This window comes from Gavia stellata, chromosome 11 (genome assembly GCF_030936135.1).
Source record: "Gavia stellata isolate bGavSte3 chromosome 11, bGavSte3.hap2, whole genome shotgun sequence".
In the NCBI taxonomy this organism is placed as follows: Eukaryota; Metazoa; Chordata; class Aves; order Gaviiformes; family Gaviidae; genus Gavia; species Gavia stellata.
The window spans coordinates 24,517,405-24,533,419 of NC_082604.1; the positions used below are offsets into that span (position 1 = coordinate 24,517,405).

The following is a 16,015-nucleotide window of genomic DNA, read 5'->3' on the forward strand; positions in this document are numbered from 1 at the left end:
CGTAACAGGAAATTATCATGACTAACGCTGGGCTGGTAGAAAGACTAATAGAGGTGAATAATGGCACAAGATACATGGAAATCAACATTTTTCTCCTTGGAGGCTGTAGATGTAATCCACTTAATATTCTGTGGAACACAAGATTAATTTTCTTTGGCATAATACATGTGAGAGGTTTTCTTTTCAGTTTGCTGGCAGAGGCATTGCTGCGTTGCTGAAGCTGAGGGCAGGGGATTAGGAGGGGGGAAGGATGCTGACCCAACTTCCAGAGGATTCAGGAACAGTGAAATCTGTCTAGAGAAGATTAAACTTCTCCCTCGCTGGTAGGGCTTTTCTGCAAGAAGTGTGGCTGGGACTGGGTGTCCCGCACTGGGATGGTCCCCATTGTGTTTGCTCATTGGGCTTTGCTGTGTAGTAGGGTATCTTTCAACTCTCTGGATGTCTAAAATACTGGGGGATAGATCTGATTTGCTTGGACTATGTGCTGAGACTCTCCCGGTGGGCTCCCAGCGCAGAGCCGGTGTCTGTGGCGCATGGAAACCAGCTCCAGCCTTGCACTTGTCCTCCGTCACAACATACCTTTGCTGTGATTTAAACTTGCAAAGCTTTGTAGAGGTTCCTTTAAAATAATAATAAAACAAAACCCGTGTTCTTTTTCTTTCACAGGATGGAAAGAATGCAGTGACTTGCCAAGCTTAGAGGAGTAGATACAGCAGAAATAAATAAATCAAGCCCATTTATTTTAAGTTGATTAATCTGATACGTTCATAGTTTTCTAAAATAAAATCTAGCCCTGGAGGGTTTAGCAAATCAAATAACAATAACGGCAATTAATTTAGAAGCAGTTACGAATGTTTCCCATTCCCTTTTCACATCCCTACACCTACATGATTAATCTCACCGCTTATGACTGCGGGCCAAATCCTGCTTGAGGATGTGCAGTTGTCTTTCTGGGGTTGGAGGAGGTGCACCTGAAGAGCTGACCCCATGCCTGAGCACGGGGAAGGACCGTGGGCAGGGATGAGATGGGTGGCTGGTGGATGCTGGGCTCCTGGGGCACCCTGTGCCTGCAGGAGGGCTTGGTCTGCCGCCGGGTGGGATTTCTCTGCTGAAAACCGGAGTATTACGGACTTCTCCACCCGCTTTGTTTTCCCATTTTGTACTGGTCTTCAGCAGGCTGGTACCTGCAAGGGCTTGCTTTGCCGCTGTGTGTGTGTTGTGTTAAGGTTTCCAGCCTGCTTGTGTGAGCTAATAAAAAAACCTGGAGCTCTAGCAAAGAGCGTTTTGCTAGGCAAAGGCCACATAATGTCACGGCTGGCTCCAGGGACCAGAGCTAGCGGAGAGCTCCCAAGGCAGGGAGGTGTCACGGGGCCGTAATTTGACAGGGAGCTCAACTGATCCCGTAAAGCAAAAGGTGGTGGTTGGGTTTACGGGGCATCGCGGTGACTCGCAAAGCAAAGCCAGCGCATCTTCCTGGGATGCCTGTGTGAGAAAGGTCCCTCCGCTTTGCCTTAGCTGAAATGCTATTGTAATGCATATATCAAATGAACTAAACTAAATAATCCTGGCCTCCCACCCCGAGTTTAGTAATTTGGGGCATTGGGATTTGAAATAGAAAGCATCTTCCTGAATTTACAAGAGCCTTTCACAACGTAAGAAGCCACCAAGAAATACAGAAGTCTTGCTATGGGAAATACTTTACGACCTGGCAAAAAATTACTGTGAATCATTTCAGCGACTGTGGATTGTCTCTGACTTTCAGGCCGTTTTTTTGGCATGCATCAGGCAGGAACTTGCTTTCTGCTGTGGGACCTTGTTTCCCCCCCAGTTTAAGTGAGCATCTGTCAAGACCAAACCTTCAGACTCCCTGCCGAGCCTGGCGTTACTGGAGGCAGCCTGTGAAATGTAGGAAAAAGGTGAGAAGCCTTCCCTCCCCCTTCCCCACAACTCGTTAACTCTTGAGTGAGAAAGGTATTTCCAGATATGAAACAGGCAAATTAACATGTATTCGATATTCTTTTAAATAATTTTGCTGCTTCGTCAAGACAATTCTATGAAAAAATGTGTTTATAACGCACAGTTTTGGGAGCTTGTTGAGTATAGTTGTGTTTTTTATAGTCTATTGGCTGCATCTTGCAGGGTTCTGTAACTAGTTGGATGCTCAATAATTCGATGTAATTTGTTCTCCGTATTGTCCTTTTTCGAAACTATTGCTACTGGAGAGTTAGCTGATCCTCTCCTGCTAACCAGCCCTTGCAGAACCAACTGTAAGGAGCAGATGAAAAGTGACAGGCAGTGCGTAAACTCTTTGAAAAGCACTAAACCAGCAGATAACTCCATCTCCAGATGATCTGTGAAAATTGGACCGGTGTGAAAAACTTGACTGAATCCAGTAGAGAGGTGATGTTTCTCCAGGCACGTATATAGGGACTCTGCCTTGTTTTCAACAAAATATTAAAAAGCGATGGCAATCGCTTTAAACTGGGATGTAGTGATTTCTGATGGGCAAGGCTCTCCACCCACCTTGTCTCTCTTAAGACCAATGTGTAACTCCTGCTCTGTTCAGATGGTGTGAAGGTTCCCAGCAGCTCCACAAGACCAACCCCAGGTGCGGTATCTTTGGCCGTAATGCTCATCTGCTGCTCCTGGGTGAACACGAATGGTCACAGCTCTGGCCCAGATGCCTTCTCAGCTCTCCCTTGGCTTTAAGTCTCTCTGAGGCTCCTTGGTGTGCATGCATACATGCCCTGGCCTGTGTGTTGGTTGTTGCACAGATCCCTGCTGTTGAAGGCTGTAGCTTATGGGTTGTTGGTGCCACGATGACACAACCATTTCATCCCTGTCAACTTTTCCCCGGTCAGCTCAGCCCACGTCCTCAACCATGACTTAAAAACAGACATCGAGATGGAAAACCATCCTACTTCTAAAAAGCAAAGGGTTTTAAGACTGCTTAGCTTTTTTTTTTTTTTGGTCCTAAATGCATCTGGAAGGCATTCTTCTGTCCACAACTCTCGCTACAAGGAAGGAGCGAGGCTGTCTTTTCTTGACAAAGGCCATCCCAGGTGGCTGACCTCAGCAGTCTCCTGTGAGGTCTGCGGAAGCTGGGATGTCCAGTCTGCAGTGGCTTGGAAAGGTGCAAACTGCCTTCTGAGCTGTCACCCCTACAGACATCCACAGACCAAACCACAGACGTGACCTGCTGTTGGAGACTGAATTTTTGCCTGTGTGCGAGGGAGGGCTCTCTGCTTTTGGAGTGAGCTTGGCAGCAACTTGCTTTTCAGAGTGAGCCTCTAGGAGTGGTATGTTGAGAGGCTGTAGCTCCCGAAACAGCTGCTTTGGTAAGTAATTAAGCCAAGTCCTCTGAGACCCCATAAACCTTTGACAGCATTTACTAGTAGGTAGCAATTTCAGCTTGATGCAAACATTTGCTGGCCGAAGTGAAACTCTTTATTTCTCAGAGGGGTGAGAGCTAAACATTTAGGAATAATATCTTATTGGTCTGAAACTGCAGATAAGTGACTTCCAGTGAGGAGAGTGTCCAGCTGCTGTGCTCTAATTGATGTCTGCATCCGAAGAAGCGTGGTACAATACTAGTAGTGACTTTAGATCTTCTGGGGACTGTAGATATGATTTATAATTGGCACTGTAGCTTTTTAGAGACACTGAGCTTAGCCAAGCCTTTTATATATTGTCCCGTTGAAGTTGCGTGCTTGAATTAGGCATATGTTGAAGTGGCTGATTGTACTGGGGCCGCATTCATCTATCACGGCGTTGAAAACCTCAGGGTTCACTTAGCAGTAGTGCTTTCGCTGGTGCTTCTGGACTGATTGACTTCTAAACCTTCTAGATGAACAGTCTTCTGTGAACTGGAAGGAGGGCTTATCATACGACTGCAAACAATTCGTGGGATGTGCTGTAGAGCTTTAAAAATGAGAGAGGATTGTCTGATTTGGAGGGAGTCCAACTTCAAATGAAGAATAAGTAGAATTGTATTGTCTTAAGGGTTATTGAATATCTTAGTCTGCATCTTCTTACCATGGTGAGACTCATGGAAGCCAGATGTTGATCTTCATTAACTTCAAGTCAAAATTCATTGCGTCTTGTTTGAGTGACATCAGGACGAGATGGCTAGCGATGCTTAGGTCAGGCTTTTGAAGGAATGAATGGGAGGCTTGGACCCTTCTTGTTTTGATTAGTGTAAGTGTGTAGCTTGTGGATGGATTTTCCTTAGACTGGGCTGCTCCAGCGTGCCGTGTTGAGGGAAGGTTAGCTTTATATGTGACGGTGTAGTCATTGTTGTCCTCTCCTGGTATCACTACTGCATTTTGGGCAGTGGGACCCACTGTCTACAGTGGTACAAATGCATCATCTTGATTTGGTAAATCTGTTTCCAGGTCTGTACGTGTTCCTTACTGGCTTGGAGCTTCCGTGTTTCATATTTGTGGAGGGTGTACAGAATGGCTGCTTTTTCTGTTGACATGGTAGGAAGGAGAAACTAGGTCAGAAGAACTCTAATTTCGTGTGTGCAAGTGCTGGTCTGTGAGCGGGAAATCTGGAATAGGTCAGTGTATTGCAGCTTCATTGGCTTGGCCTCAGCAGGACCAAGCGTGACTGGACTGTGTATGTGCATGGGGGACTTTTTCCTTTTCTTCCTTCGGTAGTAGTGTTGGCTATACCTTAGCTGGCTGGTGGCTACAAATCCACACTTAGGTCTTAAATTGAACAGGTAATAGTTGAAGAAGTAATCCAGCTTTATTGACTGAAAAGCCCAATGTGGTGATTAGTTCTTACTTAATTTTGCTGTTGCCAGCTATTGGCAGGTCTTAACATTTTGGAAAGGGAAATGATGCACGTGTGGTGGCTGGAGCTTTCCTGCAGCAAGAAGCTAGGGAGAGGAGTGTTGGAGACCCGGGAGACCTGATTTATGATTTAGGAAGAGGAGATGGGCAGAGCACAGATGTGGCTCTCAGTAGGGGCTGGAGGAACAGCTCCTCGTGAGATGCTGAAGGGGAATGGTTCAAATAGATTTGTAACCAGGCTTCTCTCAGCTGTCAAGTGGAGAATTTTTTCTCCTGTTAATGACTTACCCTTAACAACAGTTTTTCTTTTGCTGTATAGGAGTGTTGTTTCTTGACTAACATCTTCGCTTAAGATACGGAGCTGGGTGTTTGGGGGTGAGGGAGGACAAACTGCTTCTTCAAAATGAAAACAAAACCCTCGGTGAATTCCTTATTACTCTTCCAAGTAGAGCAGCTTGTATTGCTTGAGTAGGCAGGAGGTGCAGTGGTAGATGGCATTGATGATAGCTTGTCTTGTGAGTCTCTGGATGGGTGGGCGAAGGAGGGGAAAAGTACCAAAGCTACGAGGAGAAGATGTGAGATTAGGCAATCCTCGTGAGGGCTGAACAGCATCCAGTAGTCCAGCATGGTTCTGCTTCATTACTTGGCTTATAACAAAAGCAAAATATCTAAAAAAATAAATAAATAAAATAATACCTTTGCAGCCTGTTGAGTTTTTTCCACTGCTTTAATTAATGGGCAGGCTTAGGGCTATGTCTGTGTGATGGGAAGGCAGTGTTTGAAGCTCAAAAAGGTAATGTTCCCAACCTCTTTTTCTGGAAGTTCTCAGTAACTCGATCGATATTTTGTTGCCTTGGCCTTTGCCTTCCTGCTTTGCTTGCTGTTGTCTGCGGCTATATTAGCAATCCTCTCCTGGCTTGTGCAATCCGTCTTCCTGTTACTCACAGGGCTGTTAACTAGAAGTGCCTTGGAGATGGAGACGACTAGTTGATTACTAAAAAAGAGCTGTGTCTTCAAGTAGTCTTCAATCACCTCCATTTTTCTCTGAACTACATGCCATTTGGGGTAGCTTCCCCAGGGTGATCTGGACCTCGTTTCGTCAAATCGTACAAGTGCTTCAATTCCCACTGTAGAAAGCAGTGTAAAAAGTATGGCAAAATGGTTGAGTTGATGTGTCTTCAGAAGGAATAGCAGTTGACTTCTTAGAGCTTGAGGTTACTTGGGTCCTGGTGCATGGGAGATGTGCATGGCTGTCTACAGAGCTTCTGACTTTGCTAACATGAAGGATGGCTTCACAGAGTGTGGCCCAGCTTGGGCATTTGGCCTGGGGAAACAAAATCTGGGCGAGTATATAGTATGTCAACTTAAGGCTTGATCCTTATACTTGTTCCTCGTTGTGATGTTTTGCATAATCAGAAATACATTACTCTGACGACAATTTTACGTATCGAATTGAATTGCTGAAGGGCTTTTCTGTCTCTCCTGCATTCCTTGCAAACCCTTTCTCACGCAGAATTAATGAGCTTCCTTTCCTGGTTGGAGCTCAGTGGGGTTAGAAGACTCGACTTTCTCCAGGCAGTTGTGTTCGTACACTACATCTCAAGACAACCACTTGTGTTGAGAGTGCTGCCCGCTGCTGTCGTGCCAAGCTGTGTGATGACGGGTGGGATTACGGCTGTCCTGTACACACAAGCTTTCTGCATGCCGTAGCGTTGCCATTAATTTACAAGAGCCAACTGCTTGGGGGGAATGACCCTTTGGTGCTTCCCAGTGCCAAAATCTCTCCTTGTGGCTGCCAGGATTTGTCTAAGCGGAGGCACCTGCTCACAGGCAGAGCTCACTGGTCTGGTATTGAGGGTTGTGAGTCAATGGCTTTGTAAGCCTGCTTTGGTTCTTGAGGATGCCTGATCAGTTTAATGGGATCTACTGTTGAGGCCGTTTTATTACGGAGCTGTAAGGCAGAGGCTCATAAAATCCTGATGTTTGGAAATGTTAGTTGCACAGGCTTTATTCTTAGTGGAGATGAAAAAAACTCTCCTAGTGCCATGGAGTTGCTTCAGCAACTGGTGCCTGGGGATGCTCCTCTGTTACTGACCCATAACTGTGTGCTGCTTCCAGTTAGGCAGCGTGTTTTCCTTCTCTAGGGTTATAACATTTGCTTAATGACTGGTTATCTCCATGATTTTTGGCTGGAAGTTGTCATTAGCTGCTCAGAATTGGGGGACTAAGTGCGCAATGATTATAGAGGCTCTGATCTCTCATTTCCCCTCCTGTGCATTCACAGCAATTGCGGTTTAATTGGCGTGCCCCTCGGTTCCCCGCAAGCATCTCTCCACTGTCTCCTCATGTAACCCTTTCTGTTACGTACCTTTTGTGTGGGCTAGAAGGGAGAAAAATGAGGCTCCTTCAAGGAAAACAAGCAAGTTTGGCGTACAGACTCTGTATAAATGCTGCTTGTGTTTGTGGACATCTGCGTGGCCGTATTTAAGGACAGCTAACTGGTGATCTGCTCAGTGGTCACCATAGCCAACACCGATACATACCTGTAGCCTTCAGCCATGAGCTGGCTCAGCCCTGATATGGTTATTACTCTCTAAATAGCCTCCTCAAGCAAAGCGTTGGCTCTTTTGTTGGACTCGTTGAGACATCGTGGTGTAGGCGAGGACGTCTTTCAGCTTTAGCTCTGCAGGGTCTGGATTAGGCAGAGCGGAGTGGCTTTAACCAGGAGCGTGCTCCTGCTGCGAGCCCCACTGCTGCGTTTTCCACGCCGATAAGCCCTTCAAAGGAGATGCCTGTTTTGTTGCTGAAATTTGGATGCATCCTGCTTTATCATCCATGTGCAGAAGCCCCTTTTCTGATAATGCAGCAGTTTTAAATATACTGTTTATTTAAAATAAAGTGGACTTTTTTTTTTCCTATGGTATTGCTGCAAAAGATGATGTTCTTGCCTTGTTCTGTGTCTCAAACTGGTTTTAGCCATTGAGACTTTAGTACCAGTGATTTTCCTGGGAGGTGGATGAGGAGCATAACAATTTCCCACTTGAATTGGAGTCCATCCTGGCTGCAGCTGTGGAAGCAGGGTCAGATCCTGGCATGGGAGAGCTTGGGTGCCAGCCAGTCCCTGGCCAAGAGGACCACCGGGTCTGCGCAGCCCTTGCCATGGGTACCACTATGTAAAACATTTCCCATCCCATGAGCGACTGAAAGATCCTCTTGTTCAGTGTTTCCTTGCTTTATGAAGAGCCCCATGCCTGAGTTTTTGCTGCTCTGTCTTGTGGCACAAATTCCGAGTACCTCGTCCTCCTCAGCGAGGTTTTGTGTGCCGTGGCAGGTGAGTGGCCGTGCCGCGGCCGGTGGCACCTTCGTATGGAGGAACCTACAGGTGGGGTCTTCTGGGAGCGAGGTGCTGAGCCTGTGCCACCCCAGAAAGCTCACTTTTTTACACTCAAAATAAGCTCTTTCTGTCCTTAGCAGGAAACGGTCGAGCTGCGTGTCACGGCAGGTCTAAAATGGGAATAGCTGGTAGTGGGTGATGTGCAAATGTCCGCCGGCGGCTCTGCAGCCCCTGCCTGGGCTTGTGCGGCTGCCCCTGCCCTGCCCGCTCCTCCTGGAGCCGGGGTGCGGGGCGGTGGGTGCTGCTGGCCCCTACGGACCAAGGACGAGGTTAACGTGGGCTGAGACCAGCACTGCCTTGCCGCGGTGCATGGGTGTCGGGGTCTCCTGAGCGAAGCCCCGGCTGGCGCTGGGTTTTGGCTCTGCCCTTGCCCCCCTGCCTGCCTTTCTGCTGCCCTCCTTTGTTCAGGCAGGCTGGCAGGGGCGGAGGGAGGGACGCTGCCTTGGTACGAGGGCTCTCGGCAGAGCCCTGGTGCTACTACAACTGTGCAAATCTTTTTCTGCCTGAAGCTAACATAAAGCTGGAAATTATTCGAGGGTATCCACCCACCAGTGGGGTGGATTGAAAACTGGCTGATAGATAGAGCTCAGAGGGTTGTGATCAGTGGCACAGAGTCTAGTTGGAGGTCTGTAACAAGTGGTGTTCCCCAGGGGTCAGTGCTGGGTCCAGTCCTGTTCAATATATTCATCGATGACCTGGATGAAGGATAGAGCGTGCCCTCAGCATGTTTGCTGATGGCACAAAACTGGGAGGAGCGGCGGACACACCGGAAGGCTGCGCTGCCATTCAGCGTGACCTGGACAGGCTGGAGAGTTGGGCAGAGAGGAACCTCATGAAATTCAACAAAGGCAAGCGTAGGGTACCACACCTGGGGAGGAATAACCCCGTGCATCAGTACAGGTGAGGGGCTGACCTGCTGGAGAGCAGCTCTGTGGAAAGGGACCTGGGAGTCCTGGGGGACAACAGGATGGCCATGAGCCAGCAATGCGCCCTCGGGGCCAAGAAGGCCCACGGCACCCTGGGGTGCATCGAGAAGAGTGTGGCGAGCAGGGCGAGGGAGATAACCTCCCCCTCCACTCTGCCCTGGTGAGGCGCATCTGGAGTGCTGCGTCCAGTTCTGGGGTCCCCGGTTCAAGGACAGGGAGCTGCTGGAGAGGGGACAGCAAAGGGCTACGAAGATGGTTAGGGGACTGGAACATCTTCCTTATGAGGAAAGGCTGAGGGACTTGGGTCTTTTTAGTCTGGAGAAGAGAAGACTGAGGGGGGATCTTATCAATGCTTATCAATACCGAAGGGGTGGGTGCCAGGAGGATGGGGCCAGTCTTTTTTCAGTGGTGCCCAGTGACAGGACAAGAGGTAACGGACACAAACTTGGTCATGGGAAATTCCATCTAAACACAAGGAAGAACTTTTTTCCTTTGCGGGTGGCAGAGCCCTGGCACAGGCTGCCCAGAGGGGTTGTGGAGTCTCCTTCTCTGGAGATACTCAGAACTCGACTGGAGACATTCCTGTGCAACTGCTGTAGGTGACACTGCTCTGGTGGGGGGTTGGACCAGATGGTCTCCAGAGGACCCTTCCAACCCCTGTCAGTCTGTGATTCTGCGATTCTGTTTGTCTTAAACACTGGTTCTTTCCCCCCCATTTTAAACAGTGCATCTTCTTTTCCTAAACTAACAGATCGCCTCAATTTTTCCCTTTTATTTATGGGCTTGTTACTTAGTCCAGATGTTTTCAGTTGAAAAAAATTAAAAATATATGGTTTCTGAAGGCAGTCTGGGGTGTGGGAAGAGGAGGCTGCCGTAGCAGGAGGGTCGCAGCCTCGCCGACTGCGCATCCCTCTTCGCTGGGGGCGAGGGCATCGGCAGAAGGGGGTAGGCGCCAGGCTGGGAGCAGCTGCCTGTAGTGAGCTTTGAGGCCCCCCCCAGCCAAGTGCAACGCAGCACGCTGCTGTGAGCCCTGATCTGCAGTGCAGGCTATATTTGGTCTGAGATTACTCCCTGCTTGGCCTGGATTGGTCCCCGTCAGGGCTCTGCAGGGTGGATTTCTTTTCCCCTAGCTAACGTAAAAGCCACCGTGCAGCGTGCCTCCGTATTTTCCTCCCTCGCTGCCCGCTCCAGCCTGCCCGAGCTGCTGTCGCTGCTCTCTGGTACCCTCCTGAAGCATCTCAGCTGGGGCTTTGCAGGGTGCAAGGTACCAGGGACAGCCTATTCCCCAGCAGCGATAACGATGCAAAGCCCATCTCCATGTAGGAGCCAGTCCAGGAGTGGAAAGAGGGATTTTTCGCCCCCCTCCGCCCACCCCATCCTCTGCTGTGTATTTTTTGGAAAGGCCATTAACAACACATTACTCCTGGGGACAAAGAGTGGCTGTTGGGGAGAAGCGTTGTCCCTCCGACTGCCTGCTGCATGGGCCGAGGAGGGCGGCGTGGCTGGGAGGAGAGATCAGCCCCTGCACTGAGCTCGCTCCCGGCGCATCCATCGCCGGCATTCCCGGCGTGTTGCCATGGCTGTGCTGAGATGGGGCGGCTTATGCCAGCAGTCAGGGGAAAAGTGTCACTCAGCGCTGCGCTGCGAGATGCCCAGTTACCTTGGCGATGCTTCTGGAAAAATGCGGAGAGGAAACGGGACGGAGGGGGGACGTGCAGCAGAGAAATTGCTCGGCGGGTGAGAGCTGGAGCGGGAGCTGTGGGTGGTGGGAGCAGTGGGGGAAAGCCCTCCCAGGGTACGAGCTGCCCCAAAAAGCAGGGTGGTGGCAGCGGAGGCAGGCACGGGGCTGGCAGGTCTGCAACCAAGTGATGGATGGACTCGGATAAACCTGGTGGAGCTGCACCATGCCTGATGTTTGCACACGCTAGAGGAATGAAAAGCGACCTGGGATGGCGGGAGGGGGTAGTTTTTGGTTTGAGGATTTGTGGAAGGAGGTTGGAAAACCCGTTGCGAAGAGCAGTTCTCTTTATCAGAAATGGCCAGCTTCTTCCCTGGATGTTTCTCCAAACCTCTTGATCATCTGCCCTAGGCACAGCTTTCTTCTCTCTTAATCTCCTATCAAATATTCAAAAATAGATGTACTTGTAGCACTGGAAAAGCCTCTTTCAGAGTTGTTTCAGCACTGCAGAGAACAACCCTTAGGAAAGAAACTCAAAAAATAAACAGCAGCTGCTGCTGTGCTTGCCCCCTCATTTCTCACTCAGTTTGTGGAAATCCAGTGCCCCGCCGGTTCCCTTTCCCATCCCTTCATGGCATTTCCCTGCCTGGCACCAAGGCAGTAAAGCCATGGGATGCCCGCACCTGGCCGAGATGCTGGGTGCTAGAAACCTGTTGTGCCGCAGCTTCACCTGCATTGCTGAGTGTCCGGTTGAAGATTTGTTGGGGTATATTTGCATCAGGGCAGATGTGTCCTCAGTGGTCTCCAAGCCTTCTTCCAGAGCCGCTTCCCCACCCTTTGCTGCAGATGGTACCACCAAAGGCTGAGCTTGGGCTCCCCGGGGTGTCCCGCGTGGCAGCCCAAGGAAGCTGCACATACGATGGAAACAGGCAGAAGTGGGATGTGGCATTTCTAAATGTATGGGGTGATCAGAGGGGTTGCTGTGACCCTGGCACGGAGGTGTGCCGAGCCCCAGCAGGTATGCGGCAGTGCACGTTCTGGGCTGGGTGGAAAGGTGCCTCAGTCACGTCAAGAGTTGGATTAATTGACTTGCGGGGTTATTAATATGTTGAATCTCGCTTCTCAGCTGCTTACAAAGACCCAGTGTTTGACTTTTGGACCCAGAAGTCATCTTGAGCTGATGCGGGCTTTGTAATGAATGAAACCTCTATGTCCGTAACGCGGTGGTGGGTGTCCCTCTCCTGTCTCCCAAGGAGTGCTGCTGGCTGATCCTCCTTTGCCTGTTAGAGCCGTTAATCGACTCATCTGCATCCTCTCGGATCGCAGCTGGCAGCCCTTTGCTCACTGGGATGCCAAGTTGTTCGATAGCTCAAGTGACTCAAAATCCAGCGGGGAGGATGGGTGGTGCCGTGGGGTCACCCATGCCATGGGCGGGTGGGCTGGGTGCTCCCAGGGGTGCGTAGACCCCCGGGGTGCTGGGACGCCTCTGCATCCGCGGGGGCATCGCGCTATCCAAAATCGGAGTGATGAGTACGGGAGAAGGAGGAGGAGCGGAAAAGACTAAATAAAGCTTTCTGGAAGGGGAAAACCCACCAAGAGGAGAAAATAGCAGTGCTGGTTTAGTCTTTCCCCACCCTCCCTCGTACCTCTCAGCTTGTATCGTCTCTTAACAGTGCCGGCGGATGCGCTCCGGCTTCTGCACGCGTGTGCGCTTGCGTGCGACTGCCCTTCCCCTAGCTGGGCACACACCGGGGTCTGGGGACGGGTTTTGGTGCTTCAGTGCCACCTTCCAAATCATTGCGTCCTCACGTAGCGCTGCCTTAGATCTGCTCATCTCAGTTGGTCAATGGCCAGGATGCACCAAACCAAAAATGACATTTAGGCCAAGTAGCCCTAATGCTGCTGACCTCAGGAATAGACCTGGAAAACCCTGTTTTGAGCCCAAAAGGGACATCCCGCCAGTTAGCTTGTTTTATTCCAAAGCTGATGCGTAAGAAAACCTGTTTTAATAGCAAATAATTGCTATTGCATTATATACGCTGAGCGTTCGCATTTCAAGCGGGTGACGGTCAAACGGATCAGTGTTCGCTCACGGGCACCAGCCTGGTATCTCCCAGCCCAGGTGCTGGAGGTGGGCAGCGCTGGGCAGAGCCGTGCTGCCAGCAGTGCTGCGGCTGCCCGCGCCGGGAGGGCTCGGCTGGGCAGTGCCACGCTTCTGCTCATCGTCACTCTGATGCTAATCCCTGGGCAGCCTGAGAAGTTTGAAACACTCAAAACATTTGTCAGTGAGATGTTGATCTGTCTTTGTTGAATGTTTATCTTTGCAGAAATCTGTAAGTACTGCTTATTAAATATATATATTTTTTTCTTCCTTTTCTCCTAGGATCCTGCGGGAATCTTTGAACTGGTGGAGCTTGTTGGCAATGGTACCTATGGGCAGGTCTATAAGGTAAGTGATCCCATTTGCCTTGGCCATGTGTTGAACATGGAGTATCCCAGCACATCATCTTGGCTAGGTTTGACCTGTTTCAGGCCTGACAAGAAGCCTTGCTGAACTCTGGCTTTTTGGTCTTGCGTGCAAGTACCATGTAGCACGCAGACCTTTTATAATAGGCAATTCGTATCAGCTCTGAAACTGTCACTAAAAAATAAATCGCTTTTTTTTTTCTCTCCCCCCAGTTGCTTTTTATTGATTATATGATGAGGAGGGAGTGAAAAGTCTGTGCTTTAATAGATAAATCTCGATCTCTTCTAAGAGCTGAGTTTACGGCTGCAATAGGCTGCCAAATGAGTTTGCTACAGTCTAGTGCTCTGCTCGCACGCGGGCTGGCTGCCGCCTTTTCCACCGGCAGAAACCAGCTGCAGGAGAAGAAACCCAACAGTCAGTAGGCTTGCTTTAAATTTCTGTAAACATCTGGAAGCAGCTCTCCAGATGAGAATAGTGAGGGGACTGTGGAGAACAGAATTTTAAACCCATGAACTTCTTTCCAGAAATGTTTAAAATGTCCCCCCTCTGCTAAATTACATCACGTGTCCCAAACAGCTCTTAGCTTGGGGGATTACCAGAATTTGTTGTCTTGGTGGGGGTTTTTTTTGTGGATGATTCTTGTGGGGTTGGGGAGGGATTGAATTATTTCAAAGTCTGGGTTTATCTGCACTTAATATATTGGTGGGGAGAGGTTTCTTGGCACGGTTGCATGAGGAATTTGTCAAATATTTTGGGTCTGCTGGGAGACAATAGCTCCCCTGGGCCCCAGTGTCCGAAAACTTCCGTATGCGTGGGCATAAGTTCTGTATATATGTGTACTTGGGGGTGTGTGTGTGCACAGAGATCCTGTTTACCTGTGATGCCCATATTCTCTTTTGACTATAGAAAAGAATATATTCATGTGCTCTTACTTGGTCGCTTGGAAGGCACAGCTCTTGGCTGTCATGCGGTAAAAGACAGCGAGCTGCCCCTGCTGAAGAGAAGAGAAGGGTGCTTAAAAAGCCACCCGTCAGGAAATACTCTGAATTTTGGTTTCCCCATCCTCCCACTGCTGCAGGCTAATCCCATCAGTTTGAGGACAGAGAGATTGAAGTGAACCGAAGGTGAACTGGAACTTCTGGAGTTTCAAATGTGTGAATTTTTGAACTGGAATAAGTTTAAAAAAAGAAACAAAAACAAAGAAAAAAAACCCTCCACACCAAAACAGTTCTTATCAAGGTTATATTCCAGGGACCCTTCCTCTCTGGTGTTGGTTGTTTTTCCACCGTGCGCTCCCCGCCATGGGAGCTCCCTTCTGAACTGTTTTTCTTCTCAGCCGCTAACATAATGTAGAGGGTGACCTAATTTTAACGGGTGCACATTTCTAACAATCAGTGGAAACTATGCGCCTTTAACGGCCTTTTGAAAGCGTCATGTTTTTGTGGAGAGCAGAAAAGGGAAATAAGCTAGCTGGTGCTGGCGCTGCTGGTTGCACGGCTCTGCTGATCGCGTTTCCTCTTGCTGTCTGTTTCCTTCACTGCGTCTGTACGTTACCTCAAAGCGGGGAAAAACCACCCCGAAACATCCAAGCGTAGGCTTTCCGGGTGGTGAAAGCTTCTGTGTTCCCTTTTTCTCCTGCTGTACAAGAAAAAAATCCTCTTCTTAACTGTTTTTAACTTGGTTGGAGTAATCGGATTGTCCTCGGTGTGATTCACTTGGTACCGGTGCCAGATGGGATGGTGCCGGGGGGGACCACTGCTGTCCAAACCAAATTAGTAAGTATTGAGGTATGAGTTCAGGCTAAGATTGACTTCAGAGCTCTCTTAAACTGAAGTCTTGGAGTAGCACCCGCTCTATAAACAAAAGGAGACTTTGATATAAAGCATACACAACTGTTTATGGTGTCCCACCCTAAAACTTAGCGCGGAAATAAGATCTCTGCGAGTCTTCTCCTCCAGACACCACCGCTGTATTTATCTTTTGCAGCAAAACAAATGGATCAACTTTCATTGCACACAGACCTTCTGGCTCCCTTCTAAAACAGCCTTTACAAGTGGCCCGTACCTGGGAGCGGTGTCCTCTGTAGTTAGATGGTTGTTCCACCTCCATTTCAAACCCATCTCGGGCAGGGCTGGGGTTTTCCCACCCCTCTGTGCCGGTGCTGGCCGAGGTGCACCGTAGCTGTCCTCTTCGAGGCTGTGCCTGTCTCTAGTTATGTTTTTGGATGCGGAAGGAATAATTCATTGTGGTGCCCACTCTGGTGCTGGCTTCCTAGCCTGGGCTTTGCAGGTCCAAGCCCTGGGCTCTCCGCCGGGAGCGGTCACCCGGTGAGCATCACCTCCCCGTCGCAGGGCTGGTCCCTCTCTGAAGCGAGCCGAGCAGCTCTCCCGTTGGGAAGAGGCCGAAGTGAGATGCTTATCCCAGATAGGGGAGAGCATATTCCATTCGCGTGCTGCAAGACAGCCGAAGCAGGACTGCCGCCCTGATGCTTCCCCCAAAAACCTGCCTTAGCGGCCAGCTCTGACGCGGCCACGCAGCCGTATTTGTGTTGGAGACCGCAGGTGTCCAGGCGGTGACCAGCTGGCCTGCCCAGGACCTGGAGGGACACGTGCGAGGTGCAAACCTCCCGTTGATCCCGTGGGATAAAGCGCACGGTTACGTTGTTCTGACGACTGAACGATATCGCAGCCCGACGGGGTGGGCAGCCTGAGGACTGTCGGGTAGTACCCCAGTAACAGGGGCCATCAGGGA

At 49.8% G+C, this 16,015-nt stretch overlaps 1 protein-coding gene across 2 annotated transcripts in view; it reads left to right on the forward strand.

Moving 5' to 3' along the window:
* Positions 1-16,015, forward strand: part of TNIK (TRAF2 and NCK interacting kinase) — a 166,246-nt gene that overhangs the window by 17,383 nt on the left and 132,848 nt on the right. For both annotated transcript variants that reach the window (XM_059822433.1, XM_059822432.1), the window contains exon 2: positions 13,181-13,246. In XM_059822433.1, coding sequence (XP_059678416.1) covers positions 13,181-13,246 — 66 coding nt within the window. The remainder of the gene's footprint in view (positions 1-13,180; positions 13,247-16,015) is intronic.